This window comes from Balearica regulorum, chromosome 34 (assembly GCF_011004875.1).
Source record: "Balearica regulorum gibbericeps isolate bBalReg1 chromosome 34, bBalReg1.pri, whole genome shotgun sequence".
Taxonomy (NCBI): Eukaryota; Metazoa; Chordata; class Aves; order Gruiformes; family Gruidae; genus Balearica; species Balearica regulorum.
In genome coordinates this window covers 310,616-335,344 of record NC_046217.1, presented here as the reverse complement: position 1 = coordinate 335,344, position 24,729 = coordinate 310,616, and the positions used below count along the sequence as shown (strand labels likewise).

At 61.1% G+C, this 24,729-nt stretch overlaps 3 protein-coding genes across 5 annotated transcripts in view; 1 reads left to right on the top strand and 2 right to left on the bottom strand.

The window, feature by feature from the left end:
• Positions 1-437: 437 nt before the first annotated feature.
• Positions 438-21,161, bottom strand: PPP1R37 (protein phosphatase 1 regulatory subunit 37). Of its 2 annotated transcripts, none has more exons than XM_075738658.1 (13): positions 20,741-21,161; positions 12,604-12,701; positions 11,682-11,727; positions 9,776-9,876; positions 7,298-7,417; positions 5,795-5,945; positions 4,982-5,137; positions 3,719-3,831; positions 3,322-3,463; positions 3,047-3,213; positions 1,841-2,738; positions 1,356-1,444; positions 438-1,242 (listed from the first exon to the last, which is right to left on the bottom strand). In XM_075738658.1, exons 1-12 carry the CDS (start codon positions 20,946-20,948, stop codon positions 1,362-1,364), a joined length of 2,283 nt encoding a protein of 760 aa, XP_075594773.1. In that variant the 5' UTR covers positions 20,949-21,161; the 3' UTR covers positions 438-1,242; positions 1,356-1,361. The 2 variants fall into 2 exon arrangements, with proteins under 2 accessions (XP_075594773.1, XP_075594774.1); XM_075738659.1 differs by having other exon boundaries at positions 438-835; positions 20,741-21,153.
• A 238-nt stretch (positions 21,162-21,399) lies between these two features.
• On the top strand, positions 21,400-22,511 carry GEMIN7 (gem nuclear organelle associated protein 7). 2 transcript variants are annotated; one of them, XM_075738651.1, is made up of 2 exons: positions 21,400-21,504; positions 22,077-22,511. In XM_075738651.1, the coding sequence occupies exon 2, from the start codon at positions 22,082-22,084 to the stop codon at positions 22,448-22,450; it is 369 nt and encodes a 122-aa protein (XP_075594766.1). In that variant the 5' UTR covers positions 21,400-21,504; positions 22,077-22,081; the 3' UTR covers positions 22,451-22,511. The 2 variants fall into 2 exon arrangements, with proteins under 2 accessions (XP_075594766.1, XP_075594767.1); XM_075738652.1 differs by lacking the exon at positions 21,400-21,504 and adding an exon at positions 21,529-21,634 and having other exon boundaries at positions 22,074-22,511.
• Positions 22,512-23,123: 612 nt separating this feature from the next.
• ECH1 (enoyl-CoA hydratase 1) overlaps positions 23,124-24,729 on the bottom strand; it is a 28,634-nt gene continuing 27,028 nt past the window's right edge. Inside the window, exon 11 of the mRNA XM_075738650.1 lies at positions 23,124-23,136. The gene's annotated coding sequence lies outside the window, so the exon portion shown is untranslated. The remainder of the gene's footprint in view (positions 23,137-24,729) is intronic.

Here is a 24,729-nt window from a genome sequence, read left to right as displayed (position 1 = left end):
GGCAGGACCCTTCGCCCCCTCCCTGAGAAAAACCGGCCGCCGGAGCCGGAGGGGCTCGGGCGGCCCTGGGGAGCGCAGGGAGGTTGGGATTAGGGGGGCCACCAACCCCCACCCCCCAACTCCGGGGTGTCACCGCCAGTGGACGCCCACCCCACGCCGGGGGTCGGCCGGCCGGTTCTCCCCGCTCCGGGGATCCCCAAAACTGGGAAAGCGGGACGGGAAGGACGCCGAGGGTTACCGACGTTCGGGTTCCCGCCTCGGATCCCCCGAGCCCACCTCGCCGGGACGACGCCGTGCCGGCACGGCCGGCTGCAAGGAAACGGCGTGCGTCCTCTCCCAGCCCCCGGCGGGGATTTATTATTTTTTTTTTGGGGGGGGGGGGGGCGGGCAGAGGGGGGGGCTCCACCAAAATGCTGCTTTTTGTGTTTCTGGTTGGGTTTTTTTTTTTTCCGGCAGCCCGGGAGCAGGAGTTCAATTGCAGGTTAGCCCAGAAGGAATTAATTAATTCTAACACCATCCTCTAACTCCCCACCCCAGTAACTTTGCAGCCGATGATAAATATATACTGAAACCAACCAAACAAACAAAACAAAACAAAACAACAAAAAAAAAAGAACTGAAAAATAAATAACCATTGTGGCTGCGGACGCAGCCTGTCCCGGGTATCTTTAGTGACCGACGCTCCCCTGCGGATGAGGGCAGCTCAACCGCGTCGCTTCCGTCCTCCTCCCGGCACGCGTCGCGTCGGCGTCCCCGATTCCCTGTAGTGTGTGGTTTTAATCTCCCGGCGGAGACCGATTGCCGTGCCGCCTTCGCCCCGGCACGGGATCTTCTCCTCGGAGAAAGACAGACACACAAAAAAATAAAAAAAAAAAAAAAAAAAAAAAAAAAGAAAGAAAAAAAAAGGCGAAGGTGTCGGGTAGTGTCCAGCGAGGGCAGGGACGGCCGTGACGTCCCCCGGCTGGGTTCATTTTTCTCTGCTCTCTCCCTTCCCTCCATCGCCCCGGGGACGTGGCAGGGTCCCTGCGCGCAGGAAGAGGCGAGGTGGGCGCCTGGGGAAGAGATTCCGGGGAGAGCAGGAAACTGTTTTTTTGGGGGGGAAAAAAAAAAAAAAAAATAATTTTTTTTTAAAATAACCCTTTGTCCTGAAGCCCGAGGTTGATTTCTTAATCGTTGTGTGGAGTGGGAAGAGAATAAAGCTACGCCGGAGCCTCCCCTCGACGCCGAGCGGCCCCCGAGGACCTGCAAAGAGAGAGGAAGAGCGAGCAGCCATGGGGTGCCTGTCCCCGCCGGGACGCTCCCGGGGTTGTCCCCAGTGCCCCCATCCCCGTCCCCGTCCCCCTGTCCTCGCTCACCTACGGTCACAGCGGCTCCTGCCCCGCGTCCTGGCTCGCCTCGAGGAGCAGCTCCTCCAGCTCCCGTTCGTTTTTGGAGCAGCTCAGCTCTGCAAACGAAACAGCCGCCGTTTTCCTTCCCGGTTTTCCCGCTCCATCCCACCCCCCCCGGCCAAAGATGATGCGCGCGGAGAAACGCGGCGCAATAGCCCGATCGTTAAAACGAAGAGGCTCAACGAGCTCCTCGGGGGAGCCTGATTAAGGAGCACTTCAAAGAACGAAGCTTTTAAGTACGGAGAGATTCCCTTTGGGTTAAAACCACCAAATTACCGCACCCGTGGGCATCCCATCGGGAAAGCAGCGGAGGAGTTAAAGCTCCGGGAAGACACCGGCACGGGGAACGGCTCCCGCAGGACCCCGTCACGCTGCTCTGGAGCGATTTTGGGAGAGAGAGGTCGGAGGAAGGAGGCCAGGACCCTCGGCGTCGGGGGGGCTGGAGCTCTTACCGTGCTCGGCGGCACAGGTCCCCGTTTTCCCGTCGCCGTCCGAGGACGCCTCCGGCAGCGCTCGCGCGAAATCCGTCTTCAGCCCGTTGGGGAGGGACGTGTCGTGGGCCGCGCTCTCGCAGGCCGCGGCATCGCCCCGCTCGGGGTCGGAGCCGGAGCTCGTCATTGCCGAGCCGGCAGAGGATTTGGGAACCGCTCCGTTCGCCCGTGCCGTTGGGAGTTCAGGATTTGGGGCCGGAGCTGGGCTTTGGGGCTCAGCGGGTTTCGCGGCGGCCTCGGCGGCTCGCTCCGGCAGGCTCTCCACTCGCGTCACCACAAAGATTTTATGGCCTCGCCCGGGACTGGAAACCGAAATCCTTCTCTCGGTTCCCTGGGAGGGCGCAGAGGCCGGAGAGGCGGCAGGACTCCCTGCGCTGACGTCACGCTGCGACTCCTCGGTGATGTGCAAGGGGGGCGGCCGGTCCCTCGGCTCCTCCGGGGACAGCAGCGGCTGGGGCGCGGCTTTGCCGTCGGCAGAACCGGGCCGTTTCGGCGGCTCGCTCAAGTCCTTTGTCTCTAACCCAGCATCGGCCTCCTCGTCCGTGTCCGAATCTGAGTCCGTCACGTCGCCTCCATCATCGTCGTCATCCTCCGCCGGCTCCGCGTCCCCGTTCTCCGAGGACGTCGGGGTCTCCCCGGCTTCTTCCCCCTCTTCCGGCGGGGAGGCGGCGCTGCCGTCTCGGCCGTCCTCTGCCGGACCCTCCTCCAGAGGCTCCGTCACGGTGATCTCCGGCATCGAGGCCGACTGCTGCAGCTTCTGCTCCTTCTCCTCCTTCTCTTTGGCCAGGATGAAGTTGCGCTTGCAGCCGTTCTGGATTTCGGCCAGGAGAGCCTTCTGGGTTTCGATGAAACTTTTTACCTGCGAGGGAAGAGAAACCGCGGGTCGTTTGGAACGTCCCGCGGTCCGGGAACAATTGGTTCCCCGGTTATTTTTCCAGCCAGGCACACCATAACAAGGTGGTTTTGGCTTTTTGTTTTTTTTTTTTTTTTTTCCTCTCCACCCCTGTAAGATGCGACTGATGTTTCCCCAAGAAACAATTAAATGGGAAAACGGCGGAGCCGAGTGGGAGCCCGGAGGCATCACCCTCAAGGACGACATTTTCCTGCCGGGGGTGGTGCCCCCAAAAAATGGCACGAGAGCGGCGGGCGAGCGGGCGCGTCACCTACCGACTCCTTCTTGGGCTCCCTGTCCAGGTCGAGGCGCAGGAGCGAGTGGTTGACCTTCAGAGCCAGGGACAACGCCATGAGGCCGCCCGTCTTGATCTCGTTCTCTCGCAGGTCCAGGCGCAGCAGCCGCGGGCTCTCTGCGATGAACTCCGCCACGGCCACGGCACCTACGAGGGACGGGAGAAGAGCCGGTGAGAAGCCGGTACAGCGCCGGACCCCCCCTCCTCCCCGGTGCTCGTCGGGGTGATGTTTAGCGGGTACCGGCCTCCACCCACCTTCGCAGGTCAGTTTGGTGGACGCCAAGCCCAGACGAAGGACGGAGCGGTTCCCGATCAGCCCGTTCTTCAGGTTGCGGACGCCTTCGTTCCCGATGGGGTTGTGGCCCAGGTTCAAGGTCTCCAGGCTCTGCGCGTGAGGCTGCGGGTACCCAGGGGAGAAACAGCTCGAGGCGGACGGGAATGGCGGGATGGTCTCAAGCCCGAGCGGGTTTAACGCACGGCCGTTCCTCGAACCGCACCGCCGAGCCCGGGATGCCCGAGCAGCAGCGGAAGGGGACGAGGGACAGGTTCTCGGCCGGTACGATCCCACCGCTGCTCGCCCGGATCCTGCCCCGGCGGTCACGGGAAGGATCGAGCGCCCGGCGGTAAGCCATCGCTCCCGAGATTTACTCACCAGCGTCATCCCCAGATACGCCATGCCGGTGTGAGTCAGCTGGTTGTTCCACAAAACCAGAGTGACCAGCCCTTTCCGCTGCTCCTTCAGCCCTTCGCAGATGTACGCCAAACCTGGAAAAGAGCCCAGGGTCAGCCCTCCGCTGCCAGCGCGGATCCCGTCGGCTTTAAGGGTGCTTTTCCTTGCTCCCTCCGATCCGTCCCTCCGCTCAGGCGCTGCCCGATCCCGCCCAGGATGGACGGGCGGGACGCCAGCGCCCGGGCAGCGACGGAGAAAAGCCGCGGCATCGTTACGCCGAGCTCCGACCGCCCCCCCCGCCCTCCAAACCCCTTCCCCCCCCGCAAGCTGCTTGATTTGACCTCGGCTGCGGGCAAAGCGCATCCGTCGCTCCCGTGCGTGCAAAAGGGCAATTAAAACCTCTCGGTTTATCAAATTACGGAGCGCGGTTTGCACCGTAACCCGGCCCAATCCTGCCCGGGCTGAAAATGGGCGGAGTTTTAAATTGCTAAATTTAAATTTGATAAGGGCGCCGCGCCCCCAACGCCAGCGATGCTGCGGAAACCCACAGCAACGCCCAGCGAGCGACTTCTGGCACGTCCAACCCCGGCGCCGCTCGTTATTAAGCGCCCAAAGACGCGAGGGACGTGGCGGCTGACCTGCAAGGTGGCAAATTAACATTCGCACCTTAGGGTGGGACCCATCCGGGAGCACGGGTGGCCGGTGACATCCGATTTGGTCACGTTCGGGCAGCCGGGACAGAGCCGTTTGGCTCCTCTGCCAAACCGCGACGTTCGGCCGAGTAATCGGCAAACGCCGATCGGAACCAGCCGGGACTGAAGTCTGGGTTGGGATTGTTTCGCAATTCCCGGGTTGATATTAAGATTTGGCCGCTCGTTTGGCTCCGGGGAACGGGGAGGAGAGAAACCAGATGGGAGCAAAAGATGGAGGGAGTCGAGAGAGGCGACCCATCCCCACCTCTCCCCGCTTTTGGGGGCTGCCGTGCGCCTCACAGCCCAGGAACCAATCGAAATTTCCATACCAATCAGCTTTAAAAAAATATGAGAGGTTTAACCCTGCCGAAAACTTTTTTGGACACGTTGAAGCCGCTCTGCGCACCCATCCTGCTTCAGCTCAGCTCGGGAGCCGTGCCAGCAACCCCTCGAGCTCCGGGCCTCGCAGCAGCGGTCCTCCCCGTCTTCAAATTGGGTCAAAACTCCGGAAAATTGGGGCTCTGCCTAAAGGAGCAGCGGAGGGAACCCTCACCTGAGTCCAGGATGTGGTTGTTCCTCAGGTCGAGTATCTGGATGTAGCAGTTGAACTTCAGCAGGTTGCCGAGCTGAGCCGAGTCCTGCAGCCCGTTGAGCTTGTTATCGGCCAGGTACAGCTCCCGCAGGTTCACGTTCATCTTCAGAGCCGTGGCTGAATGGACGGAAAACCGGCACCTCAACCCGCATCCGAACCCAGAGAGGTGCCACGGAGCAGGCGGCCCCCCCCCCCCCCCAGCACGCGCTCACGGCCGGGACGCCGGCTGAAAAGCTCCGGCTCGGTTTTCCGAGGCGTTTGGCCAAAAGCGGGATCCCGTGGCAAGCCCCTTTTCATCCTCTCGCCCTCAAAAGGGACGAGGCAGCGGCTCGCGCCGGCACCACGAAGGGGCCGCCCGCGGTCGGAGCCGGTATCGATTCGCGCACGGCACGTGCCCTCGCGCCCAGCGCGTTGCCGTTTTCCGGCTAGCCCGACCTAATAAACAACTAAACCCCAGAAAGGCTCCCCTGCCTGAACCCTTGGGGGGGGCGTGATTTATCGCTAATAAATCACGGGGGCCCGTGATTTATCGCTAATTCATTAGCTTAACGAAGGGGGGGTCCGGGCCATCCAGCGCTGTCTTACACCTGCTGCCCGCAGCCTGGGCCGGCACAGAAACACCCGACTTCCCACCCGACAGAGACACCGGGATGCGCGACGACCTCCCCCGAGGCCTCGCCGCGTAGCGCCGGGAGCGTCGGTATCGCTCCGCCCGCCCCTCCGTGCACCCGACGTCCCGCCGCGTTTTGGGTGCCGTTTTTTCCGGCGACTCACCCAGAAGCACGAGCGGGCGGCCCGAGAGGCTGGCGTTCTCCAGGTGCAGGACCACCAGGCTGCTGCTGATACGCAGGGCGCGGGCCACGAAAGGAGCCGAGTGGTCCAGCAAGGGCGTGTTTCGGGCGTCCAGGTACTGCAGGCAGTTCGTCTGCGAGGAAGACAAGAGAGGGATCAACGCTCGGTCCCGCGCCGCTTTTCGGGTCGGTTTTTTTAGGTCGGGTTTATGACCGAGCTGTTTTCCAGGCTGAGCACCGTCGCTGCCTCCCGATAAGAGCTCCCCGGGGTGACTCGTGTCACCCCAAAATATTGTTTTGGTCACCCCAGGGGTTTCAGATAGGAGGCAAAGAGGCAAAAGGAACCGCTCGGATAAACCTGAGCTCCAGGCTCGAGCCGTGCGATTCCGCCTCATCTCCCGGAGAATCTGCCGGCACCCTCAAACTGCGGCACGGGGCAGAACGCGTTTCAGGCGAACCGTTGCGGCATCACGTTCTCCAAAGAAAAGCTTCCCTCATCCTTACGCGTCCGAGGACGTGCCGCTCTCCAAATCCGGGGACCAAAGCGTCGAGCCGCGCGTCCCTCGTCTGGGGGTTCCCTCCGAGCCCCGAGACTTCACGCGCGCTGCTCGAGATCTGCAGCCGACGGCCTCTGTTTGGCCGATTTACCATTTTCCCTCCGGATTCTCCCTCCCCTCCCCAAAAATCAGAGCCCCAAGCTGCTGCCTCGAGCTCCCTTCACCACACCTGCCTAGAGGCAAACGGTTTTACACCATCGTTACGGGGTCGGCCAGCACCGCGCGGCGATATCCGGCTTCTCCGAAACACGGAGCGGGCATCGCTCCCGGTTCCTGACGAAGACGGCGGCGCGGAACGCTACCGGCACGCTTGGCTTTCCAACCGGAGTTACGCAACGCACCGGCAATGCCGGGTGAAACGTCGGCGACGCCGAAATGAAAATTAGCAGGTCGAGAGGTAATTGCGGATGGAGGGTGGTTTTGGACCGCGCCCCGAGCGGGGAAGCACGAGACGCTGCCTCCTCTGCGTTCGCCTTTCGGAGCGAACTCAAGCGCTGAACAATGAGGTTAATTAGCCCCGCAAAACCAACCGCCGGCGCTCGTCATCCTGCCGTAAAGATAATGAGCACCCAGCCGGAGAGGCTGACCCTGCGAGCGCGCCGCTAATAACAGCCTGCTCTTGTCTTTTTGTTGTTTTTGCTGCGATCTGCATTTCCATTTTCTCCGCTCCGGGTGCCGCCAAGGCATTAAGCAACCTCGCGGCAGGTTGGAAGGGGGATTTATTTTTTTTTTTTTTTTTATTTTATTTTTTTTTCCCCCCTCCCCTACTTCTGAACCTGGGTTAACCAAGTCTTTTCTGAACCGGACGGTTTTCTGGACAGGAGAGCAGAAAACGGCGCAGGAGTCTTTAGAGAGCCCATCTGCGTAGCCGCAGCGGGGCGGAGGGGGTTAAAGCGGGTACCGAAAAACATCGGCGAGCGAGCACAAACCTTCCTCATCATGTGCGCGGCCGCCTGCCAGCCTCGGGTGCCGATGTGTTTGTTAAAGGAGATGTTGAGGTGCGTCGCCGACTCGTAATACTCGATCATGTCAAATAACGCCGAGGCGCCCTGCAAAACAAAAGGCAGAGGGCAAAGCTGCTTGAAGCGGGCAGAGGCCAAGCGGGGTTTGGGAGGGCCGAAAGAAGAATAAAAAAGAAATAAAAAGAAAGCTTTTGCCGCGCTAGGACGCGAGCCGGATGCCTTTCGCGCGACCTCACGGCACCGCTCCGGTGTTTAGTCATTAAACTCAAAAAAAAAAAAAAAAAAAGAAAAAAAATAAAAGGTATCTCGCCGTATTCCCGGTGTCTCTGCCGCCGGGCACGTGCTCGGTGACGCTTGCCGGGGCAGACGGTGACCCGGCAAACCCCGGGGTGGGAGGACGGCTCCGGGCAAAACCTGCGGGCGAAGATTTCCCCGAGACGGCACCTTGCGGAGGGGTTCAACCCCCCGCCCCTTGGCTCTGGGACAGAGAACGAACTCGGTCGGAGCCGGTTACGGCACCGGCACTGGAACGACACTTCTTAGGACACGGGAAAATGGGTTTTTGGGGGGGTTTTTCGTTTTTTTTTTTTTTCTTTCTTTCCTGGATATTCACCCTGAGGTGTGACTGGGCTATCAGCTCGGCACCCGTCCGCTCCCTGCGGGGTTCATCCAGCTCCGCACGCAGCGGCGACGCTACCCCAAGGCAAGAAACCACCCGATAATCTAAATCGGGCTAAAAAAAAAAATTAAAAAAAAATAATCAAAAGGTATTAAAAGCCAAGAGTTACAGGAGGGTAAGGAGTGAAAGGGATTGGCAGAGCAGGACTCGTGCCTGCGAAACGTCTAAAACTCCTACGGCAGAAGCGGAACGATTTGCTTAATTACATAATGAGTCTCTTCGGAGAAAATTAGCTGAAACGTATGCCGGAGCGGGCAGAGAGGAACCACAAAAGTGCTCCAAGGCTTCCGGAACAACAACAACAACAACAACAAAAAATATGCGGAGGGACCTGGAGAACTGGAAAACACCAGCAGAAAAGCAAACGAGAGAAAGAACGAGGTTTCGGGGAACAACGGGACTTTCTGCTGGAAACGGGGTGCTCGTCGGCAGGAAACGAGGAGGAGGAGGAGGATGAAGATCTGGGTCTTGGGTGACTAAGTCCCCGGCGTGACACGTGCCCGGAGGGGGGAAAATGGATCGGAAGGATGGGGACAGGAGCGGGATGTCTCAGGGTTGCGGGGGGCCGACATTAAACCCTCCACGGCTGTTTTCCGCGCGCCCCCCGTCCCCGTCCCCGGCAGCAGACGCGGAGACACGCCGGACACCTCGTGCCCAGCGGACGGTCTCGTCTCGCTCTACCGCAACCGGGAGAGAAAAAGCGTAAAGCGTGGAGCTCTCGCAATCTCTCTGCCAGCGCCGTCCGGCTCTGAAGCCACGGGATACGTTTAAATTATTAACGTGTAATTGTTCTTCCTGCCAGGTAACGAGTCGAACGAAGCACGGGATCATTTTACAGCCAAAGACGTCAGGAGCTCGGCCAGCCCGTCCCTTCTCGCCGGGCCGCGGTGCCGGCGGGGGACTCATCCATCCCCCAAACAACCCGTCCCTGGCCGCCGGGACGCGATTCCACCGGGAACCGCGTCCCCAGTGCCCGAGCCAGGCGGGATCTCGGCCGGCTGCGTCAGCTCGGCCCCGGGATGAGAAACCACCGCCGGGGTCGGACCAGGAGCCACCGTCACGTTTTTTTCCCCAGTTCGTATCAGATTTGGGCAAAGGCCCCAAAGAACCTTCCCAAAATGCTGCTCAAGTGGGAAAAATGGGGGAAAAAAAGCGTCAAGAGCTTCCAAGGAAACACGGACAGGACATGTCTGAAGCCAGGTTTGGGATAGGGATGGACGACGCGGGAAAAACAAGACCCTCGAAGACGCAAGGACTGAAAAGGGACGCTCCGGGAAAGGGGAACTCGGGATCAGAGCTGGTTAAAATAATTTTTAACCACTTCCTTAATTTTTTTACCTCCTCCGCTTACCCGCTGGGACCTGAACTCAGGGCCTCAGGCATCGCGAGGGAGGAGGAAGGCAAGTCGGGACGGGATGGGACATGCAGAAGGGAGCCTGAACTTCATCCTGAGCCCCGAAAAGCCATCTGAGAGCTACCCACAACTCCCTCAGCTTTCAAAATACGTATTTAAAAATGCCTCGGAGCTTCGAGGCCACGCGGGCTTCGGGGCGAATGGTCAAGCTCTTCCTTTTGGAGCAGCGAACGCTGCGCCAGGAAACCTCACGAAGAGCGTGGGCACGAAGGGAACAGGTACGGCGACGCGGTACGGCCCCAAAACGATAAATCGGTGCCCAGGAGGAGCCAGGGACCGAGCGCAAAACCCGCGAGGTTTGCGTTAGCTGCAAAACGGGAACGAGAAGCCGGGAGAGGTCACAGCCACTTACGTCTTCGTCCAAGCTCGTTTGCTCCAAATCAACAATTTTAAACTGGACCCGCTTGAAAATTTCTTCCAGCGCTTCGCAGGCTTTGTAATCCAGCTTCTCCCCTGGGGAAAGAGCAGAGGAAGGTGAATTTGGGCGCTTCAGCAGGCGACGCGCGGGGCACGTACAACTGCGAGCTCGGGAGCCCCAAGCAGCGGGACAGAGGACACACGGAAAAGTGATTTTCTTCCCCGTTCGGAGGCAGCCCGCCTTTCGAACGACCCGCCTGAAGGGAAATTCAAACCCAGCGTTGGGGCGTCGGCGTCGATTTATTCACGCGCGTCTGCCCCAGCAACGGAAAGCATCGCCTCGGCTGAGCGCTTCTCGTTAACAGACAGGGATCGGGCACCGCGGGGAGCCCCAAAAGCCGCGTCGGGGCTCGCCAGCAGCGCCGCGAGCCGGGAGAGGGATCGGCAGGGAGACTTCGGAAAGGCTGCGTCTCGTTGGGTTACGTGCGGCGAGCTCAGAGGATTTTGGAAATCTACCTAAAAACCACCGCGGTTGCTCACTCGACACAGATTGGCCACAGCGGCGACGCTTCTGCCGCCAAAACCCCACCGAAACCCAGGATTCCCGTCTCCCCGCCGGGCAGATGGCCGTCTTCCCAACGAGCCAGCCCCTTGACGGCTTCGGTCCATCGGGAATTACGTTGCAAGCATCTCCGCCGACGGATTACTCCTCTCGCTATATAAAAGCGCCACGAGGTCGAAAATAAAATCCCTGCGCGCTCGTTGTAAATACACGTGCCGGTTTGCTGCCTCTGACAAAATTTATTCGCGTTTCAATTTCGGGAAGTGCCGGCACAAGCTGCCTCGAGGACGTTTTCCAAGACTTTGGGCTTTTTATTTACTTATTTATTTGGATATTTCCTAGGACCATCCTCGCCAGCCCTGCGCAGCGACAAGTCCGGTGCCGGGCGGCCCGTGGACCAGCCACGATAGCTCATCCCCACGCCGGAGCAGAGCGCCACGGGCCGATCTCACCCTGGGAATTCGCGAGCTGCGGTCCCTCGCCGGTTCCCTCTGACGCTTTGAAGCCGGAGGAGGCCACGTCTGACACAAGCCCGAGCGAAAAAAGGCGGAACGGAGCTTAAAATAAACCCAAAGCTTTGTTTCCGTTGCCGTAACCATCGCGAGGAGGATCCGAGAAGCAGCTGCGCGTCGGGTGAGAAACAATCCGTGCCACGGCCGGGGGATTACGAACCCTTTGCTGAAGGCTGAGCCGGTGTTATATCGCGAATAACAGCCGGGCTGCTGCGTCGCTTGGGGTTTGCTGAGAAACTCCCGCTCCCGGAGGGAGACGCGGGCTGCCCAGCCGGCCGCGGGATTTGTAAGTCAAGAAAAAAATCCTGGCTGGCAAAGTCGAGCCCAAACGATGGCGAAGAGTTTATTTTGGGGGGTGGGGGGGGGGAGCGCGCGCGCGCGTTTGGGCAAGGTCCGTGGTGTTACTCCTCCGCGTCCGTCCCGCTCCAGGCGAACGGGCTCCCGCTCTGCGAGGGAGTTTCGAGACATCCATCGGAAAAAGCGTTCCAGCAAACCCGCTCGGGATCAGCCCTAACTCACGGTCGCCAAGAGCCGTTTCGGGAGGTGGTGAGGGGGTACGAGGACAGCGTTTGGAGGGGGCGAGGGACAGTCCGCTGCTCCGGGGGGCATATTCTGCTGCTGCTTTGGTGCTCCTCGACCAGGACGTTAATATTCCTCGTACAGAAATACCTCCGGCACCTTTTTTTTTGCTCCCGTCGGGATTAAGGCTCGCCGGCTCTCCTGTTCTTGCCGGCAAGAGCCGCAACCGGGAGCCGTACCGATGGAAGGAAACACCGGGATTGCCCAGAAGGGAAATAAAATCCGCTGGCGATGGAAAAGGGACTTACCTTTCAGATCTAAGCAGTCTATCCTGGGAGCCAGATCTTTAAATTCCTGCAAAAGAAAAAGCAGCATTTCGTACACAGGAGGAGGAAGAGGAGGGCAATTAATGTGCGAGGTTAACGAGGTAACGCGACAGATCGGGCAAATCCTCCCCCAAACGAAGAGCGGATATGGGAATTCGCAGCCCGAGGTTCACTTGAAATCAAAGCACCTCCGGCGCTTTGCAGGCTGGATCCGTGCGAGTCACGGAGAGAGCCGCTGACCCTCCCTGGGACAAGGTCTTGGAGCTCTACAGGGGTGGCTGAGGAAGATGAGGGTCCGTCTCCGCACACGGAGGCACCGGAGCTGCCTGGGGAAGGCACGGCGGGTGAAGAAGCCCCAAATCTTCCCTCTCAGGTCAAGGGAAAAGCTTTAAATACGGCGTTCCAGCGCGCTGCTCTAGGGCCCGAGGATTGAAACGGGACTTTTTATTTGCCCCGTGCGAGCAGGGAAAAACCACGGCGCTCGTTGTGGTCTCCCTGCGGGTTTCTCTCCCCCTCCGACCGCAGGCGCAGATTTCCATTTCAAAGAACAGCCGAGATTTAAAACCGCTTCGCAAACAAGCCCGTTCAAGCCTCGTCGGGGCGAGGGACAGCCAGGGTCCACCTCCAGCCACCCCCTCCCGACGGACGCAGCTTCAAGCAGGGAAAAAACAGGGTCTGGTAGCTCATTAAATTACGCGTAATATTTTGCTAACGATCCCCTTCGGCTTTTGCTCTCGGCAGCAAGTTTCATCTGTCCGGAAACCTGCTCGTGCTTTTAAAGCGGGAGCCTTCGTTCCCGCCTGACGCGCCGGCGACCGTAAAAAAGTCCCCCGGCGAGTCGCGTAATAAAAGGGACGCGTTCGGCGATTCGGTGGTGCTGGGGCAGGACCGGCACCAGCTGTACCTGGATCTGCTTCAGTAGTTTGGGTATCTGCTTGCAGTTCAGCTTCTGGCAGGCTTGCTTGTAGGCAGTCACGATTTCATCGACGGTCACGTTCTGGGCTGCAAAGGTACGGGGTTAAGAATTGAGGTTAGGGTTGTATTTGCAGGAATCGACACATCCGCGTTCCCCCCCCCCTTGCCACGGGATGCCGTTATCCATGGGGATTTACACCCGGCGGAGGAGCCTGCGAGGAGATTTACAGGGATTAAGGATGTTCAAATGCGACGGAACGGAGGAAAACCCAAGCAAGGGCCTGCTCGAACGCGTCTGCGGGAGCAAGTCTTGGCTTGCTCGGGCAGAAAAGGGGCCGGAGAAGCGCGACTGGCACCTCCCGCCTCCTCCGGCCGGGTTTGGGCACGGGAGCTGCTCTTTCGGGACCAGAAAAGCTTTTAGAAAGAGTCAGGGGGACGACAAACCCCGACCCCCCCCCTCAGCATAAACAGCGCCATCGAATACGTTCCTCTTGCTTTTAGTTTCGCTCAACTTTGGTTTTTCACTCGATCGCTCTGCGATCGCTGTGCGGGCAAGGAGCCGGACCCGATAACCCCAGATTTTTCCTAATCGGCTTCTGGAGACAGCCGGAGCAGCGTACGGAGGACTTGGGATGCGTGTGGGGTGGTCAACCCAAGTCAGCAAAACATCGGCTAAAAGCTCCTGGGGTTGTCACCCTCGAAATTCAGCTCCGGGAGGGGCACCTCGCTGCCGTCACCGTCGCCGAGCACGGCTCCAAGCAGCCAAGCGGCATTTACTCACCGCTTCTGCCTTCCCTGAATCACGGGTAATGCCGTCGCTCCGGATGCCGGAGAAGCCGACGCGGGCGGCGGGAGCTGCCGCGGGATCATTAGCCACGTGAGGCGATGCCCACCTCCGCTTTTGGCGTGATTTCGGTTCGGCGATAGGCCCGAACAAACGTTAAAGCCATCCCCCGGTCAGAAGACGATCTGGAGAAACCAGATTCCCCAGGAACCTCATCTGGCAGAGCAACCCCCCCCCCCCTCCCATCCCCGAGGATTACAACATCCAGAAAGCTCGATAAAAACCTAACCACTCTACCAGCTGCGGGGAAAATAATTAAAAAAAAAAACCCAAACAAACCCCCAAAACAACAAACTATTGTAATCTTCTCCCTGTTCCCTACAAACCCGTCGGGCATCTCCGCAGCGGGACGCGGTCAGGGCAACGCGTGGCGGAGGCGACGCTGTGCCCCGGCTCAGCTGCGCCACCCAAAATCGTTTTTTTCAGCGGTTTTTAACCCTACGATCCTTCCCAGGCCACCGTGGCGAGGTTTTTTCGGGGACGACTAACACCCAGCCGAGCGAAGCAGCAAAGGTTTAAATAGGCCCCAAGCGCGCGCTTAACTAGGCGAGACCTACGGATGGTTTTTCACGCCCCAAAAGCCCCACGCGACGGGAAAACATTTGCTCCTCCGAAGCGCCGCGGGGACGTGTCGGGTTGCCGATTCCCTGGGAATCGAAGAAAGCGAGCCCTGCGTCCGCAAAAATAAATAAAAACTAACAAAAAAAAAAAAAAAAGAGAAACGCGAAGGTTAGTGAGGGGATTTGCAGCGCGCCGCGACGTTTCTGGTCCCGTCGCCTCGCCGGAAGCCCAGCGGGAAGAAGCAGCTGGTCTGGCGGTCCTCTCGAGCTGCTTCCAATGTCCTCCATCGCGGGGAGACGCGCACCGAGAAGCTCGCTGTCCCCCGAGAGCCGTGCCGGCGCCGTGGTCCGCGAGGATCGGAGCGACTCCGTTCCCGAAGAACATCCCGGGATGACGTTCTTCCAGGCGTCCTCTGGGATTCACCGCCAGTACCGACTCCGTTCCCCCGCTTCCCGGCTGAGCACCCGGAGCTCCCGCATCTCCCCGACGCTGGAAAAGGCCCCGAGTTTATCCCCGGAGAAGCGACCGCTCACGTAACCGTACGGGCAAGACCAACAACGCCGGCGAGCCCGGCGCTCGCTCCGTACGTCCCCGTAACCGGTGATCCCCGGGCAGCGTTTCTGGCACGACATCACCCGGCCGGTCCGTAATCCTTTCGCGGCGGTGAATCCGAGAGCCTCCGAGGGAATTTCCTCGCTAGACATCAGGGGGGGTTTCAATGAAAAAGGATCTTCGCGCTGTTTTTTGAGAGCGTCCCAGCCCTGCTCGTTTCTCTTCTCCCCGCTTTTGCTGCTCTCCTGCCCGTTTGTGGTAACGAAGCCTGCAAGTCGATATTAATATTTCCTGTTTGAGCTCTGTCTCGCGGCTCACCAGCAAATATTTGCACTGTCTGTAACATCCGCCTTCAAAAAAAAACCCTTGAAATTTCTGGGAAAAGTCTTTTTTTTTTTTTTTTTTTTAGCAGAGCCGGGGCAGCCGACGAGGGCTGAAGCCGATCCCACGGCACGTGTTTTTTCAACAGCTCCGGAGCTGGCAGAAAGACTTTACGCTGCCGACGCCGTCCGTAAAACAAAGCGGAGCTGTTCCTCAACCAGCTTTGAGAAAATACATATTTACACGCGGCTGGGCGATTTGAACGAGCAAAACGCGGCTGTCTCCTGGCTCGGGCGGAATTACCCGCGGCTTCAAACGTCTGGTTTTAGAAAGAGCAGGCTTGCGACCGCACGGGTTTCCGTTCGGAGCATCCCCGGCGGCGTGGAACCCCCCTTCTTTCCTTACAGCCTCAGAAATAATCACATTAATGGACAAAACGAGATGAAAACCAGAACTCGTCTCCCGGTGCCTCCCGGTGGCCGCACAAGACTTCGACGCGCTTCCCTAACGAGGAATTAAGATTTATTACTCAAATGATGACCGGCTTTGACCCCGCTGACATCCTGGTCCCTTCTGCCATCTTAAAACCCCGCGCTAATATCCCCAAACAGAGTTAACTACCTTATTAATTAATCTCTTTATTATTGCTTGGCGGATTAAGATCCAAAGCGCGATAACGAGGTTATTTCCCAACCTCCTGCCTCGCTCCACGTGTTTCATCTGATAATTTTCTACTCATTTTCACCCGCAGCTCCCGGCGGAGCGGCCGGCGACAGCGCGGGTTTCGCCTGCTCCTCTGTCCACCTCCAACCCCGGGACGACGCAACGCCGAAGCAAACAGGTCGTTATTATTAGCCGCCACTTCGTCTTCTCCGTCTCCGCGCCACGGAAGAGAAAAGCCGGTTTTTTTTCCACAGGCTCGCGCTGCGCTTCGCTTAGTTTTGCTCCCTGCGCTCGCTTCCAGCCCGCGTCCCGGGAGGCAAAGCGTAAGGAAAAGGAGGCGAGAGCCGACGTAGGCAGCGGGGACGTCCCTGTCCTGGTGCTGTTCGAGGGGTATGTCCCAAAATCCGGCGAGGAAAAGGCAGTGACTTTAACGCAACCTAATTAATTAATTTACCTTCATCCCTGAGGTCACCGAATGACATCTCTTAACTCTCTGCCTCCGCCCGGGAGCATCCTGCCGCCGTTTCTCCCGGGCGAGGCGTCCCGTCCCGTCTTCCCATGCGAGGGCAACGGCAGCTGGAAGAATTCTTTTTTTTTTGTTTAATTTTTTTTTTTTTTTTTTTTAACTCTAGGGAAGCATCAAAAAACCCCGGCAGAGGAGTCTGCTGGCAATCAAGCGGCTCCTTCGCTCTCGGTGCGGTGACACCCGATGCGGGGAGAGGATGGCAGCGCCACCCTGACACCCGGATCTGCTCTCCCTCTGGCGAAGGGCTTCGGATCCCACGTTTTGGGGGAACGGCACCCGCCAGCCCGGTGGGTAACGGAGCTTCTTCACCTGCTGGCAGCGAACAGAGGCGGAAGCCAGCTCTCCCCAGGGTCTCTCCTGCGTTGGCAGACACCCCGACGCCTGCGGCTACCCAGGCTTCCTCGCCGTCACGACGCTCGGCATCGATGCCGGTCCAAACCGAACGTACCAAGACCTCAAACGCTTGGGACAGCAGAACTTCACCCACACGACGCCTCTGGGGATTTTTTCCCGTGTTTCCACACCCGTTCCTTCGTGATGCCGCTGTGGTTTCCTGCCTGTATCCTGGGGAATCTGGTGAAGACGTCTTTCCCCTCCCAGGCTTTCCATCAGAGATGGTGGAAGACACGTCTTGACGGCGGGGCAAGCCTCTGGCTCCTCTCCCCAAGCGTGGAGGTCTTGAGCTTTCTAAGAAAGCAGCCGGTGAAGACATAGGAGGGGGGGAAAAGGAAATAAAGGGGCTCTTCCCCCCCCACCCCACCCCCGTCTTGTGCTCTGGCTCGTTTGCCAACGAATAACGCGGCAAGGTTATTCGTATCGTTAGGTCTGGCCCTAAACCTTCCCCTCTGCAGGTACACAGAGTCATCGACTGGTTTGGGTGGGCAGGGACCTCCCAGCCCACCCAGTGCCACCCCTGCCATGGGCAGGGACACCCTCCACTAGCCCAGGTTGCCCAAAGCCCCATCCAACCTGGCCTTGACCACTGCCAGGGAGCCAGGGGCAGCCACAGCTTCTCTGGGCACCCTGTGCCAGGGCCTCAGCACCCTCCCAGGGAAGGATTTCTGCCTCCCATCCCATCTCCATCTCCCCTCCTGCAGCTTCAGGCCATTCCCCTTGGCCTGTCCCTCCCTGCCCTTGGCACCAGCCCCTCTCCAGCTTTCCTGGAGCCCCTGCAGGGACTGGAAGGGGCTCCAAGGTCTCCCCGCAGCCTTCTCTTCTCCAGGCTGAACAACCCCAACTCTCTCAGCCTGAGGTCTCCAGAGCAGAGGTGCTCCAGCCCTCTGATCATCTCCGTGGCCTCCTCTGGCCTGGCTCCAACAGCTCCGTGTCCTTCTTGTCCTGGGGACCCCCGAGCTGGACGCAGCACTGCAGGGGGGTCTCAGCAGAGCGGAGCAGAGGGGCAGAATCCCCTCCCTCGACCTGCTGGTCACGCTGCTGGGGACACAGCCCAGGACACGGGTGGCTTTCTGGGCTGCCAGCGCACGTTACCGGCTCATGTCCAGCTTCTCATCCTCCAACGCCCCCAAGTCCTTCTCCTCAGGGCCGCTCTCCATCCAGCCTGGGACTTCAACGCAAGACCTTGCACTTGGCCTTGTTGAACTCCGTGACGTTCGCACGATCCCACCTCTCCGGCCCGTCCAGATCCCTCCAAACGGCATCCCTTCCCTCCAGCGTGTCGACCCACCACACAGCTCGGTGTCGTCGGTGAATTTGCTGAGGGTGCACTCGATCCCGCTGCCCGTGTCGCCGACAAAGATGTTAAACAGCGCCGGTCCCACCCCTGAGGAACGCCACTCGTCGCCGATCTCCGCTTGGACATCGAATATCGATATCGGGCACTTATCCCGTCCCAGGCAACCCCCCGGACCTGCGCAGGCTTCAATCAAGACAGGGTTTGTTGGAAAACAAGCTGGGAAAAAAAACGGGATGAACTTTCGGGTCTTCCGGGTGAAACCTGGCGCAGCGTCGGCGGAGGAGACCCACTGGCCGAGCAGCCGCGGAAGAGAAGGAGCGGAGAGGGAGGGCAGAGCAGAAAGCGTTGTAATTTAACTCGACATCAATCCGGGCGAGGCAGCGGAGAAGTTGGCGCTGCAGCCCGGCAATACCAAATTAAAGGCAGAAATAATTAATGCCAATCAGCAAGGTTTCACAGAAAGGAGGGCTGACGAACGGAACCCGACCCGCGTCTGTAGAGAGGCCGCTATGAGCTCAGGTAGCTCTGGCTGATCGAGGATGCTTGCCAGGGGGCAAAAAGAAAGTTTAAAAAAAAAAAAAAAAAAAAAAAAAGAGAGAGAGAGAAATATTAAAAAAAAAGAAAAAGCAACGATGCCTGATTCGGTAAGAAACGTGACGCTATAAAGCTACCGACCCCCTCTGCATTCCTGCGAGAAGCGAGGGAACCGCTGACGTTCGGTATCGCTGGTTTAAAAAATAAATCGAGCGTCCGCTTTGCGGGGCGAGAAACTGGGAGCAGACGGACCCGCCGGCCGTTAAACGCTAAATGACGTTAACGAAGCTCTAAACACATCTCCTCCTTCATGTCGCGTAGCTTCGCAGTAAACCATACGCCTTCTTCACCTTCCTCTTCCAAGCCCTCGAGCGCTTCGGGGCGGCAAGCGTGCCGGAGAGGAGGACCCACGCCGACCGACGTTGAAGCGGCGGCATTGCCGAACCCGGCGCCGCGTGCTACCCGGCAAAACCGGCCCTGCCGGTACCGGCTGGGAAGGAGAGCTCGGATTCAAGTAGCCAGAAGGAAGTTAAACAAGCAGAGGCGCGTCTGCTGGAGTAATTTCAGCTGATGAACGATGAATGGGAGGTAAATAAAAGCCCGGAATAAAAACAGTTATTATCCACACGTGAGAGGAAGAATAAAAGCGGCGTCACGGGCAACGCGATCCTGAAGCCAAGGGAAAGGCAGATCCCGGATGCCGGCATCCACGGAGCCACGACGATCAGCAGTGCGCGGGATTCCTCTCTAATTATAGAGGGGAAAATTCCTTTCGGGCTGAAGTTTGAGGTTAAATGGCTTGAAAGAAAAGGTCCCCGACACCCGCAGGGCGCGACGCCTTCGGGGAAAGCCTCTAGCTCTGAGCCAGCGCGCCCGGAGCCTCGGGAAAGGCGAGCTCGGCAGAGGAATCTGCCCCTCCCGGGCTCCCTTGGGGAGAAGGCCCTGTGGGAAGAGAACGGCTCGTTGGAGAGCGCTGAATGACGTCCGTTCTGTGGAGCAGCAGAGGAAGGGCTGGGGGACGAGCCCAGGGCTTGCTGCGCCAGATGAACGTCCCATCTTCATCCAGAGCAGGATCAGAGCGGCAGAAATTTCGTATTAACGCAGCTGGCAGGCTATATAAACAACAAAAACACGTTAGGGAGCCGTTTTTCTCCGTTGCTGGAGGTATTTGACAGAGGCGTCTGGCTACCGGTCACCGCTGGTAATGCCGAGCAATAAAACCAGAATTAATCGGTGCTACGTAACGAGATCTGATGTCTTTTAAGCCAGGTCTGACGTCCGCGCAGTGAAACTGGAACGGGTCTCATCACCCAAGGAGACGCGCAACTGGAAAAAACTTGGGAGAAACCAAATTTCTGGCTTGCGACGCAGTAAAAAATAAAATAAATAAAAAAAAAAAAAGCGGCCTCTGCGGGGAGCTTTTGGGATGGCCACGCTCGTGCCGCAGCACAACGTCCTTTACCGTATCTCCAGCCGGTTCCCGTGTTTCGGCACTGTATAAAGAACATCCGGCAATTTGCAGCCAGCCACGTCACGCGATTATCGGGAGCCCTGGAGGCATCCTGGTCCAAACCCCCTTGGCCAGCCCGGCAGAGGGGCCTCGAGCGGCGCCGCCGGCGGGTTTGGCACCCACCAGCAGCGGATCCACGGACGCCAGAAGAACGGGCGCCGGCGCTTTGCTGGAGCTCACGTTCTGGCCGTGCTCCTCGTCTAGGGACATCTCCGGGAACGTGACGCACCTCCGCTCCCCGCGTCGCCGGAGGGGCCGGGGTGGACGTCGGCATCCAGACACGTCACCGAAACCTCCGGGATCTCGGAGGGATGGAGCGCCAGGTCGTCTCCTTTCTCCTCCCTTGCGCAAGTGAAGCTTCGGTAACGCTTTGGGGAAGAGTCGCTGGTTTCTCCACGCCGCCGCAGCAGGACTGTCACCCTCCTCGATGGCAGCGGGTGGCACAGACCCCCCCCCCACCGAAGAACCGGGCGCCCGGCAGGCCTCTCCCACCGCGCCGACGGAGCCCAACCGTCACCACCGCTCCCACCGCGCCAGCTCCGTTCCCTCCGGGACGAAGCCGCGGCCGAAACCTTCGACGGTGGGAAGCCGGGGGGTGGCTGGTCCCCGCTGCCGGCACCGATTCGCCCCCGGTGGTATCGCCGGGCCCGTCGTTTTGGCGTGAACCGCCCCGGGGTTGACGGGAACCGTGGTTTTCGGGGGCTCCCAAAGGCTGCGCTCGGGCAGCCCGTTCCCGGGTGGCTTTGGCAGGGGGACGGGGACGGGGGGGGTGTCTCTCCCCTGGGCCTGAGGGGCCGCAGCGGAGCTTCTGCTCCGGCCTCTTCGACACCGGCCCGGCCCCAACCCCGGAGGCCCCGTTCGAGGCGCCGGTGTCCAGCCTCCCCCCCCCCACCCCCCCCCCCCGGCCTTTCTCCCCCGGTACCGTGTCTCCAGGGGTCCTTGGGCTCCACCGCCCCGGAGACGATATCCTCATCGGAAGGGAACGTCACTCGCTTAGCACCGGGCCGCAACCGCCCGTCCTCGGTTCCCCCGACCGCTCCGGGTGGGGAGGCCTCAGCGGACGGCGGGACCTCCTTGCCGGGTTCTGGGGGGGCGGGCTCCGGTCCGTAGTCCTGCTCCGGTACCTCCATGGCGGAGCTTTTTCTCTCCTCACCGCCTCCCCGGGGGCATCGCCCGGCGTTGAGGGGCCGCTACGCGGCGGGACGGACGCGGAGCTGGGGCCGGGGCCGGGGCCGGGGCCGGGGCCGGGACGAGGGGGGGCGGGTAAAGCAACCGCGCACCGGAGCGGAGCCGCCACCGCCGCCCGCCAGCACCGCAGCGGCCTGAGCCTCCGCCGCCGCACTTTCGCCACGGCCGAGGGGAGAGGAGGAAAGACAGCTGGGGAAGGAGGGAGAGAAGCGGGAAGGGGAAGGTGGAGGGGAAGGGAACGGGGAAGGGGTAAGGCCGCACCGCTGCGCTTAGCCCCGCTCCGGTTGCGGGCCGCCGTGGCGAATCTGCGGAAGCGAATGGTTACGGGCGGGCGGGGGAGCGGCGCTGGATTCGCCGCCGCACTTTCGCCACGCCGGGACCGGGTGGGGGGGGGGGGGGAAGGCGGGAAGGCGGCAGCGCCCACCCGGAGCAGCGGAGGGAACGAAGACACGCGGGGAAACACCGCTGAGCCCCGAAGACCGGCCCGTGACACCCAGCGTCCGTTCCGCCCCCCCCCCCCCCCCCCCAGTTCGCCCCGTTAACGCGAATCTGCGGCGGCCCGGCGGAGTGGCGCGCTTCCGGCGGCGGCCCCACGCGTGTCCTACGGTCACGAGCCTCCGGTGCTCCCGTACGTGCGCAGGGTTCCCACGCGTGTGCAGCGGGAGGGGTGAACCGGGAGGCGGGGGGGGGGGGGGGGCTCCGTGGGAAGGTTAGGGGGCACACGCGACCCCGTGGGGCCCCTATGGGGAGTGTGTGTGTGTGTGTGTACACGTGTGTCCGTGGGGGGCACTGGGGGGGGGGTGTGGGCTTGTGGGGGGGGGGGGAGAGCGTGGGGCTTTGGGGGGAATCGGAGGGGGGTGTGGGGTGTGTCACGAGTGGGGTAGTGGGGTCCAGAGGGGGCAGGCGGAGCAAGCGGGGACGTCGGGGGCTCTGCGGGGTGGGGGTGGCACAGGGCTGGGACAACGGGGAAGGACAACATGAGGTGTGGGGACCACGGAGTGCGTGGGGGGGGGGGGGGGGGGAACCCACTGGTGACCACTCCCCCTTCCCCCCCCCCCCACCTCCAGGAGCCACCATGCCGGTGCCCGTGGGGGTCCTACGGCTGCCGCGGGGTCCCGAGGGCTGCAGCCGGGGTTTCAGCCCCACCTCGCCCCGGTTCCAGGCGTTGCTGGGGGGTGACGCGATGACGACGACGACGACGACGGCGGCGCAGGGGGCTCGGGCGGCCCTCCGGCAACGGTACCTGCGAGGGTTGGCGGCCGCCCGGGGCCGCCCCACTCGGTTTTGCCTGCGGACGGGAGTGCGGGTGGACGCCGTCTTCGGCGCAGCAGACGTGGACGCGGTGGCTTTCCAGGTGGACGCGTTGCAGACGCCCCTGGGCGTGCAGGCGGCCGCGCTGCTGCGCTGCGCCGACGTCCTCGCCTACTCCTTCCTCCTCGACTGACCGTTAATTTAAAAAAAAAAAAAAAAAAAAGGCAAAAAACAACCCCCCAGCAACCCTTTTTGTGCTCTTTTCTGCCCTGAATTATAATTTCTTTGGCGACAAGGGAGGATTTGGGTTTTCCATCTTTATTTGCCATCAGCAGAACCAGCGCCGTCCCTGTCAGTGCCGGTAGTGAGGGCTCCGGGACCGGGAGCGGGACCGCCTGTGGAAGGGGGGAGAGAGGGGTGGGTGAGAGCGAGGGAAGAGGGGTGGGGGGTGTCCCAGGGGAGCCCCGGCCAACGGGGACCCCCCCCCCTCACCCGTGGGGTGGGAGAGGGGACGTACCTCCGGGAGGAGCTGTATTCCCGACCTGCAAGGCAGAGGGGACGCACTCAAGTGATGCCGGGACCCACCACAGCCCCTTTTCCACCCTTTTTTCCCCCAGAATACGGCAGCTGGTGGGGTGCTGGGGGGCGGTGCCCCCCCGCCCCTCACACCGGATTCCCGGTCAGCCGGCACTCACCGTAACGTGGTGACGGGGACCGGCTCTGCCGGCTGTACTGCCTCTCCCACTCCTCCCGTTCCTTCTCCCGCCGTTCTCTCTCCCTGCCGAGAAATAAAAATTTGGGGGGGGTGTGGGGTGTGTGTTTGTGAGTTTGTGGGGGGTGTCACGGCGCAGCCCGGATCCACGGCAGGGGGTGTGTGTGTGTGTGGGGGGGAAGAGGATTTACTTCATGCGGATTTTCCGGGCCATGGCCCGCAGCTCGTCCTCCCGCTCCTGCAAGAGAAGAATCTCCCGTTAACCGGCTCCGTCCCTCCGCAGCCGGGCACGCGGTGCCATCCCAGCTCCCCCCCCCGCCCCGTGCCCTCCCCTACCTGTCTTTCGTGCTCCTGTTGCAGCATTTTTTCCTGTGCTGCCTTTTTATCGGCTTTAACTATAAGAAAAATAAAATAAGTAAGATCGGGGAGCTCAGGGGGTGCCAGGGCGCAGCGGGGGGGGGGGCTGGGGGGGCTGGGGGTGCTGCTTACACTGCCGGTTCAGCGCCTTCTGCATGCGCAGCTTCAGCTTCTCCTGCGGCGTCAGCTTGGGCTGCAAGGAAACGGGAGCCGCGTGTGAAGGGGGGGGGGGGGAACACGAGGACACGGTGCAGCTACGCTGGCCCGGCTTGGGGACACCCCCCCCCCCACCACCACCACCAGGCTCCCCCCGCCATGGCAGACACCGGCTCTGAGCGCAGATCGGCGCGCCGCCGTCCGCCTCGCCACGGTGACGGTGACAGCTCTGTGCCCCTCATCCCGAGCCCCTCTGCAGGGGTCTGGGTGTCCCCGCCCACGTCACCGGGGGGGCTTTGGTCATGCCCGCACGCTCATCCCCCGAGCAGCGGGGACGTCACGTGTCACCCATGGGTGCTGTGGGGAGAAACGCTGACGGTTGAGGGTGGCGTCAGAAGCGTGAGCCGCTCCCTGCCAGCGCGCCAGGAGGCCGTGGGGGGGGGGGGTCACGCGGGCACCGGGGGACCCCAGTGCCTGGGGACGGAGGGTGGCTGGGGACAGCATGAGGGCGCAGGGGGCTCACGGAGCCGGAGACGACAGCCGTGGCTTGCACCCCTTCGGCAGCCTGGCCAGCCGGCCGCCTCTGAGCGGGACGAGGGGGTCCCCCCAAAGCCCCCCGCCACCCCCTCCAGAGCAGCGTGAGGACCTGCCGGGCACAGGGACAGCCACCAGGCGTGGGGACAGGCGCCGGGAACAAGCGGAGCAGGGCAGAGAGGCCCCGGCTTCGGTGCAGACGACACCCAGCCAGCGCCAGCCAGATCCCTGGGGTCCCCGCTCCTCCCCCCCCCCCTCAACCCACCCGGAGCCGGGACTACCCTGAGCTGCCCGTGGCCCTGTCCCGCCCGGCAACGCCCCCGCCCCGGCTCCAAGGAGGGAGCGGGATCGGCACCTGGCCGAGGAGGGGGAACGCAACGGGTCGCGGGGGCACCCGGCGCCAGTCCTGGCACCTCCGCCGCCACCGTGGCCCTTAGCCTGCTCTGCAGTGATGCCAATTAAACAGGTGAGGTTAAATTCTTACTGACTTTGGCAGCTCCTGTCTCTTTACCAGCAGCAGTGTCAGCCCTAAAAAAGGGGGGAACGAGCGGGGATGAGCGCGGGGGGCACGGCGAGAGGGCCGCTCGCCCCCGTCCCCCCCCCCGGCTGCCCTTCCTCTCCCTCACTTTTTCAGTTTCTCCCCCACGGCGGGCGACGCCGCGGGCCTCGGCGGTTTCTCTCGCACCGGAGACGCCGATTTGCTGCGACTCCGT